Here is a 15,549-nt window from a genome sequence, read left to right on the forward strand (position 1 = left end):
CGGAGAGCGTCTCTGATTGGGGACGGCCTCGGTTGTGTGGCGGGTACGTGACGCTGGCTGGGGAGCCCCAGGTGCGGTGTGGACGCAGCCTGTGTGTACGGCAAGTGCCTCGGGCACCACTTCAGGCAGCATTGCACGCAGGAGGAAAACCCCAGATGGCGCACATGTTCACAGGTCGTAGAATAATCCAGAAAAACAGTGCTCAAAAGACAGAACTGATCTTTCCACTCAGCTGTGAAAAATCGTAAAAACTCTGTAAATTGAGCAACATGTGGTTCTGTAGATGAACGGTGTTTATTTAGCACAATTAACGTTTGTTGTTTCCTGTGCTTGGCAGATGGTTAAACTTCAGGAAGTATTTAAGACATTTTATCTCGGAAAGCACAGCGGTCGAAAACTTCAGTGGCAAACTACACTGGGGCATGCCGTTTTAAAAGCAGAGTTTAAGGAAGTAAGTTCTTTGTTTCACTTTTTTATAAATATGTTACTAGCATTTTTTAAATTGTTGAACTTTGGTAACAAAGGAAAAGATTATTCAGTGTAACTCAGTACTGGCTTTTCTGGGTCAATAAAATTAAATAGTTGAAGGAGTAATATTCCAGTCGATGAAAGTCAATAAGAAATCAATAAAAATAGGAAAGCATTTACGTGACTAAAAAAAGAGCAAAGGAGTGCTGGCTCGGGCAGCACGCAGACTAGAAGCGGAACGATATGGAGAAGGTTAGCCCGACCTCTGTGCAAAGGTGACGCACTTGAAGCATCCGTACGTCGGAAAGAGCAGAGGTCGTGCAGAGGGACCTCATGAAAGCAAGGCTACAAAAGTCGAAGTCAATGAAAATATGTTCTACTTCTCTGCCAAAGGGTTACAGACTAAAATGCAGTAAAATACCACATTTTACCTACAGAACCTGTCAAGGCTAAAACTTGGAGGCGCAGCACCTGTCGCTAGTGGGAGAGGGAGCCTGTGAGCTTTAGGGAGGGCAGTTTGGCAGTGCAGCTCCGGCCTCTGACGTCCCAGGCCTCGTCACGGTAGTGCCAGTTCTGGAAATCCATCTTATTGAGGCGTTCTCATAATCAAGAATAAGCCTGCTGGTTGCAGTGCTAGTGTGGAAAGGGTCAAGATACGGGAAAGTGCACACCATGTATTGATAACAGAAAGAAGCAAGTCACAAAACAGTGCCTTGGTGTTCCGTTTAACTTCAGTTTTATAAATTAAATCTGGTTGGATACACGAGGCAGAAAATTTACAAAATTTCTGTTTGCTAGCTCTTTCTAATGCACTGTGTCCTATAAATGAGGCAAGCATATATACAATGTGTGTAAATTACACATACCCTTACCTGCCTCTGCACACGTGACCCTCCCCCAGATCCCCGCAGCTTTCCTTCGCACGGAGCTCACTGCGTGCGTGTGTGGGCCTCTGCCGTGGGGACTTGGGGAATAAGAGTGGGAGACGGTGTGAGGTCCAAGGCCCAGTTTGCGTGGTTGAGCACATCACAGGCACATACAGGGGGAGGCTAGGCCAAGTTCATGGTCACCTCTGTGCACGTTCACTCAGTCTGTTAACCAAGGTGTCGGCTGGATCTTCTGCCAGCGTCTTCGTACGTGTTCTGCCCCCTCCAGCGGCACTCCCAGCACCATGAAAAGGACCTCTACAGGCTAAAAATGGGTTGGGGGGGGGGCTGCTGGACGTGGGTGAGCAGTATGTGACTTCAAGTAATGATAATCCTCTTGTTCACGATTTACTGAAGAATCCTTTACTATGTTAAAAAATGTTTCAAGAGGGGCACCTGGGTGGCACAGCGGTTAAGCATCTGCCTTCGGCTCAGGGCGTGATCCCGGCGTTATGGGATCGAGCCCCACATCAGGCTCTTCCTCTATGAGCCTGCTTCTTCCTCTCCCACTCCCCCTGCTTGTGTTCCCTCTCTCGCTGGCTGTCTCTATCTCTGTCGAATAAAGAAATTAAAAAATCTTAAAAAAAAAAAAATGTTTCAAGAAAAGAATTTTCAAATGCAATATCGAGTCATTTTATTCTTGTATATCATTTACTTAATTTCTTCTTGTTTGGTGGCTGATTAATAATTTCCTAGCCCCATACCCCACAAAGTTTGAGAGCGAAAAGAAACCTCTTAAGCTTTTCCAAAGATTATGCAGACAGCTTCACACGTGACACGCCCGTTTTCTTTAAGGGAAAGAAGGAGTTCCAGGTGTCCCTCTTCCAGACGCTGGTGCTCCTCATGTTCAATGAAGGGGATGGGTTCAGCTTCGAAGAAATAAAAATGGCCACGGGGATAGGTAAGAGTCCTCCTCTCTGGGTAAACGTGTGGTTTCTGTGTGTCCTTGTTCTTAAAACATGTAGTTGTTGAAGAGAAGATGCAGGCTTGGTCTCTGCCAGCCACACTGAGAGCGTGGCTCCTTTCACTCTTGCCGAGTCTCACTCACTTTGATGGTGGCCGCTGCCTGGTTTTCTCCCCATTCAGAGGACAGCGAACTGCGAAGGACGCTACAGTCCCTGGCGTGTGGCAAAGCACGAGTTCTGGTTAAAAGTCCCAAAGGGAAGGAGGTGGAAGACGGGGACACGTTCACGTTCAACGGGGAGTTCAAGCACAAGTTGTTTCGGATAAAGATCAACCAGATCCAGATGAAGGAAACTGTACGTACCGACTTCCTTGTTTTACCCGCCAGGCACTCACTGAGGGGCCCTCGGTGCTTAGAGTCCTTTCCGAGCACCCTAACGTGGCGTTGCTTGACTTGGTATTCACGGTGGGAATGAACGTGAGAAAGGAATGCGCGTGAGTGACCATCCCTCTTCACAGAAGTGCAGTGAGAGCCAGCTCTTCTGCGCCGGGTTCTGGTCGCGTCGAGAGCTTGTGTCCAAAGCCCAGTCACTTGCCTTCTTACTTTTGCGCAGGGCATTTCAGCCTTGGCTTCACCAGGGTCTGGGCTAGAAGTGCTGGGGGTCGTGGGTGTCACAGACCCACTGACGACGTGGCTGCGGCCTGTGCAGTGGAGCGCCTGTAGCTTTGGTGAGATTCTCGGCTGCTCGGCTGTCTCGTATCCAGAGCACATTCTGTACCACTGCCCTCGGGCCCGTCCTGATACGGAAGCCCTTGTGCCCCTGCGCTGTTGTCGCGCACGTAGGCCAGGAGGGCAGTGGCACCCTGGTACCACGTACGTAAGCGGGCGTCCAGCTGCCTCCGAGCACGTAAATGAGGGGAGCGTCCTTGTGAGGGCGCGAGGTTGCCTCAGACAACACAAGAGCAGCTTCAGCTGACCTCGGGTGGGTTCCCAGCCTCTCCGCTCCCAGCAGTGCATACTGGCCACCTCACTGCCAGCAGGAGTTCAGGTGTAGCCCAGCTGGAAGTAAGTTTAAATTCTACAAAGAGAAATGCAGAGGACTAGTAAACAATATAAAAGATGTTCATTCTCATCAGGAATTTTTTTAAATTGAAATTAAGATAATATTCTACTTTTCACTATCAATTAGGAAATGTTTGGAAGTTTGATAGTATCCAGAGTTGGCAAGTATGTGAGAAAACAGGCATTTATGTTTTTATTTTTTAGAAGATGCTTTTAGTGGGCAATTTGACATATTTGTTAAAGACTTAAATGCATATATTCTTTGCTCCATCTTTTTTAATATTAGGGATTTCTGATAGAGTACAATTTTGGAGCTATAATTTCAAAGTGGGACTGTCCTCTCTCTCCCCTAGAGGTAACCTCTACTGCCACTTTCATTTGCACTCTCGTAGCTCTTTCCTGTGATGTAAATATATAATCTTTTTTTTCTTCAATGGGATTACTCTGTATATGCCATTTGTATGTACCACCTTGTAACCTGTTCTTACTTTATTGTGGGCCTCTTTCCGTGTCAGGACTTGGTTTCTCATGGGCACAGAGTAGCTGGCTGTGTGAATCTACAGGAGCTCGGCCCTTGTCGAAAGGCATTTAAGTTCCTTCCATCTCTGCTGCAAATAAGTTTACGTGAAACTTCTGGCACAGAGATTCCTATGTGCCTGTTAGATTGTTTCTTTAGTATAAAATCGTCGCCCATTGGGGCACCTGGGGGCTCGGTCGATGAAGCGCCTGCCGTCAGCTCAGGTCATGATCTCAGGGGCCCGGGATCGAGTCCCAGGTCGGGCTCCCTGCTCAGCGGGGAGTCTGCTTCTCCCTCTCCCTCTGCCCCCCCCACACACTTGTGTTCCCTCTCGCTCGCTCTCTCTCTAATACATTTCTTTTAAAACATAAATAAATAAATAATAAAATTGTTTCCCTGGAGTTACAGGGTCAAAGAACGTGTACTTTTGTTAGTTTGACCACCCTTTGCCAAATGGAAGTCTGACAGATTTTTACCAGATTTCAGCGTCCAGTGTTACAGGAGGACCAGCCCTCCGTCCACCTGCCCTTTGCCCACCCTGTTCTTAACAGGCACAAAAATAGTTCATTGCCGTTTTTGCTTGAATTTCTTTGAGCATCTTTATGCCACTTGGTAGCTTATGCAGATTATGTAGTCTTTTCTGATCCTCAATTCTTCATCTTTTAAAGTAGACGTAATACCACCCCAGGTCGTGTGAATTAAATACCAGTGTTTACAAAACCTCTTGGCCAAGCACCTGTCAGCACTGTAGAAATGTTGCTGACTGTAGTACCAGGAGCCATTTGTATTTTCGTCTAATTAATTCCTTGTTCAAGTCACTGGCACACATGCTGGCATATTCTTTCTCTCCTTAGTACTTGTCCTTTATATATTAAAGAGATTGACCCTTCATCATTTGTGACAGATAATTTTGTGTTTTGAGATGTTTTTCCTATCCCCCACATGGAAGTTTTTAAGTTCTTAAGTATAGTCTTTTCCTTTATAGTTTCTGACTTCAGGATCGTGCCTAGGAAAAACCTTCCTTTACCCCAACATTTAAAAATAATTACTTGTATTTTTCTAGTAGTTTTTACATTTAAGTTTTTCTTTGAGCAATGTAGAAATTATTTTAATATCAAAAAGCACTCTTTCTATTCTAAAACTGAATTGAAAATACCATTTTCTGACAACTTATTTGAATTGTCACCTTTACTTATTAAATTCACATGTTATGGGTCAATTTCTCAATTCTATTCTAGAAATTCTATTGATCTGTTCCATAGCCAGCACCCAAATTCTTTTCATTAATGTACCTGTTCCTATAAATTTATTCTCCCAGTGAGCTTGAGATTAATTTTGTCCTGTCTTTGTCCCCCAAATAACATGGGCATTTTTTATTCAGACTGCATTACACTAATTTTCAGTTTTTATTTTTACCATATACTAAATCTGATTCATATCCATGTTTGTATATACAGGAGTGTAAGTCTCTTCTCTTCATGGGAGTGTTCTACTAAAAGTCTTGCATGTTTCTTTATTAGATAGTTCAACAAATGCTTATTAAGCACCTTCTCTGGCCCAGGTCCTCTGTGAAGCACTGAGAATTCATCCATTAACGATAATGTATTCTTACAAATCTCTGTTTCAAGGAACTTTGAGCAGACAGGTACCCAATGATTACACATTGATGAACTTGTTAGACTTGAGGTCAAAGTTAGGGTGGAGAAGTACAGGAAAGTCTAATGCCGTGGGCCAGGGAAGGCTTTCCCACTGAAGGCAAAGCTGAGCCGGGTGGGGCCCGAAGAGGCCAGGTCACAGACAGATTCTGTAGAGACTGGTCACACCTATAAAGGATTTGGGGAAGGCACTGAAGACTTGAGGCAAGAAGGGCCAATAAAATGCACCGGCTAAAGGGGCATCTTCTCTGTTGACATGTATGACTAGTTACTACCAGTACGTATATATGAGCACCGTTTATCTCGTATCCAGCCACTTCACTACATTCTCATGCTCTTTGATGGTTTCTCAGTTGATTTTCTTGGAGTTCTGGATTTGAAGCTCCTCTACAAGCAACTATCGTGTGTCTGCTCCTTTTCAGTAAACCTCTCTAGTTCTCTTAGTGCATAGCTAGGACCTCTGGAATAACTTTTTTTTAAGTAGGCTCCACACCCAGTGCGGAACAAGATCAAGAGTCGGGTGCGTAACCGACTGAGCCACCCAGGCACACACCCCCACCCCCGAAATAGCGTTTTTAGGGAGTAATAGTGCTACCAGGCATTTTCTTCACTTCGTGATTTTTTTTTTTTTTTTAAATCTCAAGTACAGGGAACATTAACCTTTTTGGGGTCATGGATCCCTTTGGAAAGCTTGGCTTCTGTCTTTCTGAAACGTACTTACCTCGCATACGTGCACGGCCCTGCCTCTCCCCTGCCTGCCCGAGATCTGCGGATCTCCATTAGGTTGCTCTGTAACATGAAGTTGTTACCAGTATTTGCCATTTGCTTCTGATACTAGCTTTTTATCCTGAGGTTTTTTTCTTAATTGCTCCTTGTATGTTGACATTTGTTTTAGATCAAGAATAGACTGGGGCGGGGCGCCTGGGTGGCACAGCGGTTAAGCGTCTGCCTTCGGCTCAGGGCGTGATCCCGGCGTTATGGGATCGAGCCCCACATCAGGCTCTTCCACTATGAGCCTGCTTCTTCCTTTCCCACTCCCCCTGCTTGTGTCCCCTCTCTCGCTGGCTGTCTCTATCTCTGTCAGATAAAGAAATTTAAAAAATCTTTAAAAAAAAAAAAATAGACTGGGGCGCCTGGGTGGCACAGTGGTTAAGCCTCTGCCTTTGGCTCAGGGCGTGATCCCGGCGTTATGGGATCGAGCCCCACATCAGGCTCCTCGGCTATGAGCCTGCTTCTTCCTCTCCCACTCCCCCTGCTTGTGTTCCTTCTCTCGCTGGCTGTCTCTCTCTCTGTCAAATAAATAAATAAAAATTAAAAAAAAAAGAATAGACTGAGTTTTACTGTGCCTTCGCAGCATCTGTCAAGAGGATCATATAATCTAACCTTGAAACTGCTGTGATATTAGTTACAGGAGTAGGTTTCCTGATGTTGAGCAAAGCTTCTAGAATAAACTCTGCTAGCTGTTACGCTTTGTTTTATTTTGATTTGTTTTTTTCCTGGCTACCAGATCTAATCCAGGATTATATAGAGTTTATGTAGTATTTTGTAGCTTTTTTAGAAGAGAAACCCAAGTTTATTTTTCAAGCTTTGATATTGAAGTCGTGCTGTCCTTGGGAAGCTAGGTTTTGCTTGAACGGGTAAAAATGCAGAACACAGCAGAACAGAATTTATCCAACGTTTGGCCTTTCTTTGCATCAGAAGCTTCTCATCAAGCTCAGCAATATGAAATGACACTGAAATACACCTTTCACTTCGCTCTCTCATGCGTATGCAGGTGGAGGAACAAGTCAGCACCACCGAGCGCGTGTTTCAGGACAGACAGTATCAGATTGACGCTGCTATTGTCAGAATAATGAAGATGAGAAAGACTCTTGGTCATAACCTTCTCGTTTCCGAATTGTATAATCAGCTGAAATTTCCAGTAAAGGTAAATGTGTATGAGCTTACTTAAACTTGTAGGATGGTGCTGGACATTGAAAAGCACGATCAGTTCTTAACACCATAGACTCCTTTGTCCTGTGTCACAGGTGATGGTTTCCTGCACAAATCTACCTTTGTGTGCCCACCAAGTGTCCAACAACCGGCAAGTGATGACAGTAGGGTCTTTATCCCAGATGTGGTTCATCAGCGTCATAGGAATTAGAAGTCCCTAAAACTCCCCCTTGCAGGGATGTTGTACTTGTTACCTTTTCAGGAGGGGAAGAGGAGGTGCGTGGCGGAGCTCCAGACGGTGTTTCCCAGTAGTGTAGCTGTTCAGGTTATGCCATGGGAATTTGAGGAAATCCTGCTGACAGCTCATTTACTCAGCATTGACAAACTCCAGAGCATTTTCTGTTTTGACATATCTCCTTGTTTCTGTGCATGAGAAAGACAACCCTGAAACCGCTCAGTTCATGCGTGTTTCTAGGACTGAGAGCTACTGCCCCGGACATAGGGATGTATGTGGAGTACAGACCAGTTAGGGAAGCAGTAGGAAAAGCTCTTTAAAACATGAGCCTCCACCTAGAAAGTATGGGACTCTCATGAGACCTGGCTTTTCAGCGCCTGGGCCTGGCCCCGTGTTTCTCTGGGCTGGAAGTTCCCTGATGCTGTGTTGTCCAGGTGGGTAGAGGAGCAGCTGAGCCTCCGTCTTCACTGAGGGGGTGGAGTTGAGGTGGATCAGTGAGCAGACCGCCGATACGTCCAGAGCTGTCTTACCTGAGCAAGCACGGGGCTGCTGTGCCCTGCAGCGACAGCTGTTCTCCGCAGTCCTGCGCAGTCACAAAACCCTTCTGCGGACACCATGCTTTCCTACCTCTAGCCAGGGCGAGTGTTCGCTTTCCCTTTGCCGATGAGAGACCCAGCAGGTAAAGGACTAAACGGCGGGTGAGGTGTGCGGCAGCTGTAGTGGCAGTGCAGCCCTGATCCGTATCTTGTGAACGTCTGATCTGTCCCTGAGCGGAGGTTAGGCCTTTTGATAGAGAGCGTGTGCTCTCGTACAGGGAGAAGCTGTTCATAAGCAACACAAGTGTGCTTCCTACCACAGCAGAGCCGGGGGCACCCTTCCCGAGCAGCCCCATCCTGATGCCGTCATCTGCTTTCAGCTCGGGAGCACTTGCAGTCTGGGGTCCCCCTCCCTCCGCAGAGCACAGATAGTCAGTACGCACTAACACAACACAGTACTTAAGGAGACAGGTCCTTACGGAGGATAAAGATGCCCTGAGACGTTATCACACTTCCCCATCAGACAAACGGAATGTGTTACCTGGAGTAGGGTCTGCTGTGCTTGTGAGTGAGTGAGTGAATGAGTGAGAGTGCTGGCTTGACCACTTGCGGCCTGCTCTGTCAATACACATGGGAGCACTTCCATCAAGAGATAACGTTAGCATTGTCTTTGAAGCGTAGGGACTTCCATTGGGTTCATTTTATAATTAGCTTATGATTATAAATAGTTTACATATAGATTCGTACATTTTCTATAATTATGTATGTAATATATGTACGTAATTAAAACCACATATTCCGTGTGTGTGCTGTTCCCTATGTGTGTAAATTTAATGCCACTATAATGAAGGGGTTTTGTTTTTCCTTTTCAGCCTGGAGATTTGAAAAAGAGAATTGAATCTCTTATAGACAGAGACTATATGGAGAGAGACAAGGACAATCCGAATCAGTACCATTACGTGGCCTGACGTGTCGGCCAGCTGTTTTCTCTCAGCGAGACACTAGAATGTATCTTCAGAGCAGTGACACACTTCCGTGCTGTTTCCAGGACTTCTGACACTGAGCCAGCACGGAGACTTTGGGATTAGAAGGAAAAGAGATGATTCTTGGATCACCCTTCACAAAGCTTAAGGGTTTGCAAACGGCATATGTGTCTTTCCCTCCAGTTCTTCCTCTTACTCTCTTTGGTGTTTAAATCGTTTCTGTTGCTCTGTTGCAGAATAACTGAGATTGGACAAGAAGATATTGGTTAAAAGAGTTTCCTTTGTAAGATGTTGCTCTTGTGGCGGAAGGCTGAAGGTTTGGTTTGGGGTGTGTGTGATCATGAGTGCACAGCTGAACAGACCTCCATGCTGCATGTGCGGGCCGCAGAGGCGGCTGCTGGACTCCTGAAGGCAGGCGCTCTCGGTGGGCGGGACGCTTGGGTTCGAAACGAGCCCCTCGCGGGTGAGCGTTAGAAAGAAACAGTCGGTGTCAGACACTGGCTGATCGATTATGCAACCTCATACAGGCATCTGTTTGTTTCCTTTATTTTCCATACGTTTTAAGCTCTGATGACTGACTTCAGAGCGAGGTTTCTCGGTGAGACTCTCCCGTGTGCCGGGACAACACCGGTCGGGCGCGCCTGCTGCGGGAACCCGCGCATCTTTGTTCTACTTCCACTGAGTTGTTTGTGAGTTTTCTGTTTAGGGTTTGGGGCGGTGTGTTTGTGTTTACTCTGCTAAGATTGCGTCCAGCAGCCCCTATTTTTGCATCGGGGTAACTGCTGTTTGATTTGTTTAATTGCTCGAATAAAGTTTGGTTTGTTTTTACAGTCCTGCGCAGGGACGGCCGTTTGCTGTCTGTGCTGTGACCAGTGTAAAAAGTTTTATAGGAGACTCCAAGTCTTGATGTTGTGAAGCAGAGATTATTTTGTCAAAAGAGTAAAACGATTTTGTTGGCACCTGGTTTCGTGTGTGTGTGTATAGGTGAGGTTGAGCAGGGGGACGATGATGTTAGTACCGTAACTGTAACAAAGATACTTTTCTGGTAACATTTAAAAGTACTTTATATTTTACATAAATAGCATGTTTCATTTTGATTAAAAGCTACCAAAGGAATTTTGATCATGGTATAAGTGTTTAAAGCAATATTTTCTGGGATATACCAAGTTTATATAATTTAATTTTGTGCTAAATTATTAAAAATTTCTCCCTTTTTGAAACATGCGTGTTTAAGATACGACATCTTATGGGTTTCCATGTGAAAATCCTCACCCTTGAAGTATCATTATTTCTATATTTGTAAATTTTCATTTGTCAGTTCTATAATATGTGGTCTGTAAAAGACCAAATAGATTTCTACTTCTTAAACTTTACGTTTATTATCTCTAGAGATTGTTAATCTTGTAATTTAATGTAGACTTAACCCTGAATAAAATTAGTTTAATTGGCCTTAAAATTACATTAATAAAACTTGTGGTATGCAAACTGCACATTCCTCATAACTCTTCGACTTAAAATCCACGTCCAGGACAGCGGACAGAGAGACGCGGAAGTGGGGCAGACGGGGCCACCGTCTCGGGAGTTGAGCTGTCCCGTCCTCTCACGAATCAGGGGCCGGGGAGGGTGTTGTTGCAGTCTAAAGGCCAATGTGGCCGAACAAATGGTGTGGGAAGTGAGGGAGAAAGAAGCCGTGAAATTGGAGAGGAGGCGAGCCCAGAAAATCTAAGAGAAGCAGAGAAAAAGCTGTGACCAAAAAAAAAGAACTAAGTTTTTAACAGAACACAAAATTAACAGAAAAGCCAAAATATAATGGAAAGTCATGTTTTCAATAGCCACAAAACAGTGACAAAATTCCTAGTAGCAGACAGGGAAATATGCACATGAAAAGCGTGTTTAAATGACGTGGGAGCAGAGAGAAAGCCTGAGGAAGGAGCAGAGTGGCTGACCTTATGCTTATCTGCAGCATCTGAGGACGCCATACAGCCCTCACCGTAGAGCACAGACCAGGTGAGTCTGGAGTCACAGGAGAAAACAGGCGGGCAGTTGCCACAAGTTGTTTTAGAGCCTGTCCTAGCGTGGTGTCAATGAAATGACATGCTCCTGGCACGGTGCCACGTGAGGGCGCGTCATCGGGCAGGACCTGAATTACCACCTCGAGAAAACCACAGTTGGACCATCTCCTTCTTGACACCAAAGTAAATTGCAGTGGTCAAAGATTGAAGTGTTAGCAAAAAAAACGAAGCCATAAATAGAAGAAGAAAACATGAGATACAAGTTTTTTTTTAATTCTCATTGGGAAAAAACTCTAACCATGAATCAAGATACATTCTTTTCTCAAGTGACAAGCGTTCTGAAAGTTTTCATGGGGAACAGTGTGCCTGGGGCTTCCGGATAGGACTCAAGTACTCATTACTTGAGTGTGCATACAGTGGCCGGTGGACGAGCGTAGGCCAGCGACCTGTGTGTGCGTGGAGGGTGCATGCTCTGGGTGAGCTTTAAGAGAAGGGGCCACGCCGAGGAGATGGTTACGATGAGCGCCCACCCACTGTGGTTTCCAGAAAGGAGAGAAGCCACGGCTGGAGGCAGGGTGGATTCCAAGGGATCATTTTGAGACACGTCCGTTCAGAGCTTTGCAGATGTTTGGGCACCATCGTGCGGAGAGGCTTCCTGAGCCAGGAGGGGTGCCACCTGGGTGGCCTGGAATGGGGGGCAGGCCAGGTCTGCCCCTGGGGGTGAGCCGGCTCCACGAAGGCTGGCCGCCGGGTGAGGAATTGTGAGGAATTGTGAGGGTCTGGGCCAAGAGGGAGGGGCGGAGGGAGATGGGAGGGCTGGGACTACTGGGGCCTAGACACAGAAGCCAGGGTTCACGGACTGGGCAGACTGGCCTACGGGGGCAGTGAGTGGAAGGGAAGCCCCGTACCCCGTGTCCAGGCCCAGTGGCCAACATCCCTGGTCGATGCCGTCACTACCCACCCGCAGGGGAGAAGGGGAGGTGTGCAGCCCGCCTCCCCTGCCCACCCCCGCTCCTCCCGCGGGAACTGGGGAGGCCTGGCGGGAAGAACCACGACCCGAGCAGGTGTGGGGGCTGGGCCAGCAGAGGCGGGAGGTTGGGGCGGCCACGGAGGGAAGCACGTGTGGCAGACCAGGCGGGCCCTTGGTGGTGATGTGGGGTGACAGTCTCTCAGCGAGCATACAGGCCTGTCTCAGCTTCGGAGGTGCCTGTACATTTGACCCAAAAGATTCCATTCCCAGGCAATTACCGTGCAACGTGCTGCCACTCACCCCCTGGTAGCACTTCTGGTGCTGTCACGTCGCAGAAGAATTCCTGGGTGTCCACCAGCACGTTTCAGTGTGTGTGTCCCAGCGAGTGTGCGAGGGACCGAGGGGCGAGTGTGCGTGGCGTCCTGGAGGGCGAGGAACAGGGCAGAGTGGACTTGCGCTGCATACCCTTCCCACTGTCTGAATTTCTGTCAAAACGACGTAAGTACCATTAATGACAAATGAAGAAAAACAGTGGCGCCCCTCCGGCCCCACGCCCCGGCCGCGTCATCTACTTCCTGTCATTGTTCGAACCTCCGATTCCTTGAAACCGAATTTGCTGATTCTCAAGAGAATCTACTGTGAACAAGGGGACGTTAGGCCCGTATTTGCCCCCAGCGCTTCTCCCCTATGTCTGTCCCGATTCTGAGCGCTTCGGTCAGATTACTTTATGTATTTGTATTAATCAGACTTTGCACATTTTTGTCTAAAAGCCGAATGCTCGTCCCTGGCGTGGTGGCATCGTGACTCACCCCAGAGCCGAGGAGCCGGTCTGGCCCCGCATCCGCCACACACGGCCCTACACCGGCGCTCAGCACTGTGCTCAGAGTCCCAGACACACCAGCTCCCGGCGCTCAGAGCCCACTTCCCGGCCATGCGCTGTGTGGGCAGTGGCTTCGTGCTGTCTCGCCGTCTCCACTTGTTCTGCCCACGAGAGCCGTGCGTGTCTCGTCCTGTCGCTAGGGTCGGCCGTGTCCTGAGCACCTGCCCTTTCCCGCGCGGGCCCCCTCGCAGCCCTGCGCGGTGACTCTCGGAGAGGAGGCATGGGGGATGCCCGTTCTGGGTCCCTGCTGGTCTCCTCGTTTGCGTAGAAAGCTCTAGGATCTGAGTCGTTTTCCTCAGGACTGTGAAGGCTTTGCGCTGAAGTTTCCAGCTAAAGTCTACTGCCATTTTGTAACTAACCTGTTGTTTCGAGTTTTTTCCACAAAATTTTGAAGCCTTCTGTTCCTGAATTTTGTGCTGCTGTCCCGCCAGAACTCCTGGCTCCATTCTGGGAAGTGTTCTCTCTACCTTGCATCTTCCCGTCCCACCTTTAAGAGAAACTCGTTCAGCAGATAGGCCGCAAGATGTATCGAGAAGCAGCAGCCGTGGCCCCTGTCGCCCCTGCCCGCGGCGCACTGCCTCACGTGTGTTTCTGCATCGGACTGTTATCTCTTGTTTACAGAGCTCTCAGTCTTAACAGCAGCCCCTTTTATGGCCACGGTATCTTGTATCTCAGAGACGCGGTTTCGAAGTTGTTCTCAGGTTCTCAGGGTTGGTAAAGGGCTGGACGGTAGGAAGCTTGGGCTCGGTGGGCTGTGTGCAGTCACTGTTGTGTGTCCCCCTTTATCTGACATGCGGTGTGTGTCAGGGTCGCGGGGCTGGGCTCGGGACCCCCCTCACAGCCTGTGTCCCTCCGGTCCCAGCTTGGCGGGACTGTCTCCTCCAGGAGTCTTCCTGGCCCAGTTTGGCCCTGCGCGGGCAGCGTCTGGTGAACGGTCCACATTCAGTAAACACCGATGTGAGTGACGAGGTGCTGGTACGACACACGAGCGAGGACTAGAGCCGAAGAATAAACACAAGTGTGGGTGCTGAGGAGCCGAGGAAGGAGTTTGAGCAAAGACATGGTTCCTGCACCAGGAGCTGGGAAACATCCAATTTTTGTAGCAACCAGGGGCCACTGCGGCTGGGACAGCCCGTGGCAGGTGGAGGCCGGGACACAGGCAGCGTTTCTTCTGGATGAGGAATCGAGCAGGTGTACAGACTGGGAGGAAGGGGCTGCGGAGGGGAGGGGTGAAGCCCAGGGGCATATGTGTGTGTACGTCTGTGTGAGCGAGTTTGCACATGTCTCTTTGTCTGCGTGTGCCTGTGTGTATACACAAGTGTGTGTGTGTATACGTGTGTGCGTGTGCACGTGTTCTTGCTAAGACAGGCCCTCATGTAAACATAGGCAAAGATACGGATGAATGCAAAGCAACAGGCTGAAGACCTGAGGAGGTCTGTAAGGATTCCTGTTATCAGTGATGTGCAAATCAAGGTCAACTGCTTTGTAGCCGAGACCTTGCATTTTACATGGACGCAGTGTTCCGGTCTGCTTCTCAATGATGGGACATTCTTGAGGTACCAGAGTCCGTGGAGAGAGATGGTTTCAGGCTGCAACTTTGAAGTCAGACGGCCCAGGGGTCCAAGCCTGGCTCTGTCACCATCCGGGTGCCCCTACAAAAATTACTTAAATTCTCTCAACCTGGTTTGCTTGTCTTCTTCAAGGGCATAGTGCTGGTTGGCTGGTGGGCTTGTTCTGAGTTAACACGTACAAAGGTACCGCAACTACGTACCGCCCGCCACAAAAGGGTGAGTGGGGTCAGTGCGCATCACAGATGAAACCTGCCTGCAGGAGGGCAGGGAAGTGTGGGAAGGGAATAAAGAGCAGAAATAAAGTGACCCAAACACCCTGAGAGACAAAGATTCCCAGACCGAGAATTAAGACCTATGTCTCCATAATCCACCAGACGGGCAGGGTAAATAGAAAAACACACATGGGGTAAAATAAACAATGAAAAACGATCTACCACAAAAATGGATCAGGAAAGCTGCAGTGACCTCACTCATGCCAAGCAGTTCCGAGGACAAGGAGCTCTCCCAAGGACGGAGGGCCCACTTTGGAAAGAGAAAGGACATATGGGTCACCTCGAACCCTGACTGCAGGCCTCTAGGAACAGACTTTTGGAATGCATGGAGCAAGATCTGACAGAGCGGGAGAGGAGCAACGGGGACAGACAAATCCGTACAGGGAGGCGGGGGCGTCAACGCTCTTCTTTCAGTACTCAAGAAACAGAAAATCAGGAAGAACCCGAAATGTGACTGGGCACTTACAGAGTACTGCCCCCACAGCAGAACATTCTTTTCTAGTGCATGGGGACATGCATCAAGGGAGGCCTACGGTGGGGGCGCCTGGGTGGCACAGCCTTTAAGCATCTGCCTTCGGCTCAGGGCGTGATCCCGGCGTTATGGGATCGAGCCCCATATCAGGCTC

General features: G+C 48.2%; 1 protein-coding gene across 1 annotated transcript in view; it reads left to right on the plus strand.

Annotated features, from left to right (window-relative positions):
- CUL4A (cullin 4A) overlaps positions 1-10,703 on the plus strand; it is a 46,052-nt gene extending 35,349 nt beyond the window's left edge. Inside the window, exons 15-19 of the mRNA XM_002930498.4 lie at positions 338-451; positions 2,190-2,295; positions 2,481-2,653; positions 7,307-7,459; positions 9,108-10,703. Coding sequence (XP_002930544.3) covers positions 338-451; positions 2,190-2,295; positions 2,481-2,653; positions 7,307-7,459; positions 9,108-9,203 — 642 coding nt within the window. The 3' untranslated portion in view covers positions 9,204-10,703. The remainder of the gene's footprint in view (positions 1-337; positions 452-2,189; positions 2,296-2,480; positions 2,654-7,306; positions 7,460-9,107) is intronic.
- Positions 10,704-15,549: the final 4,846 nt, after the last annotated feature.

The sequence above is a fragment of the Ailuropoda melanoleuca genome, chromosome 7, assembly GCF_002007445.2.
Source record: "Ailuropoda melanoleuca isolate Jingjing chromosome 7, ASM200744v2, whole genome shotgun sequence".
NCBI lineage: Eukaryota > Metazoa > Chordata > Mammalia > Carnivora > Ursidae > Ailuropoda > Ailuropoda melanoleuca.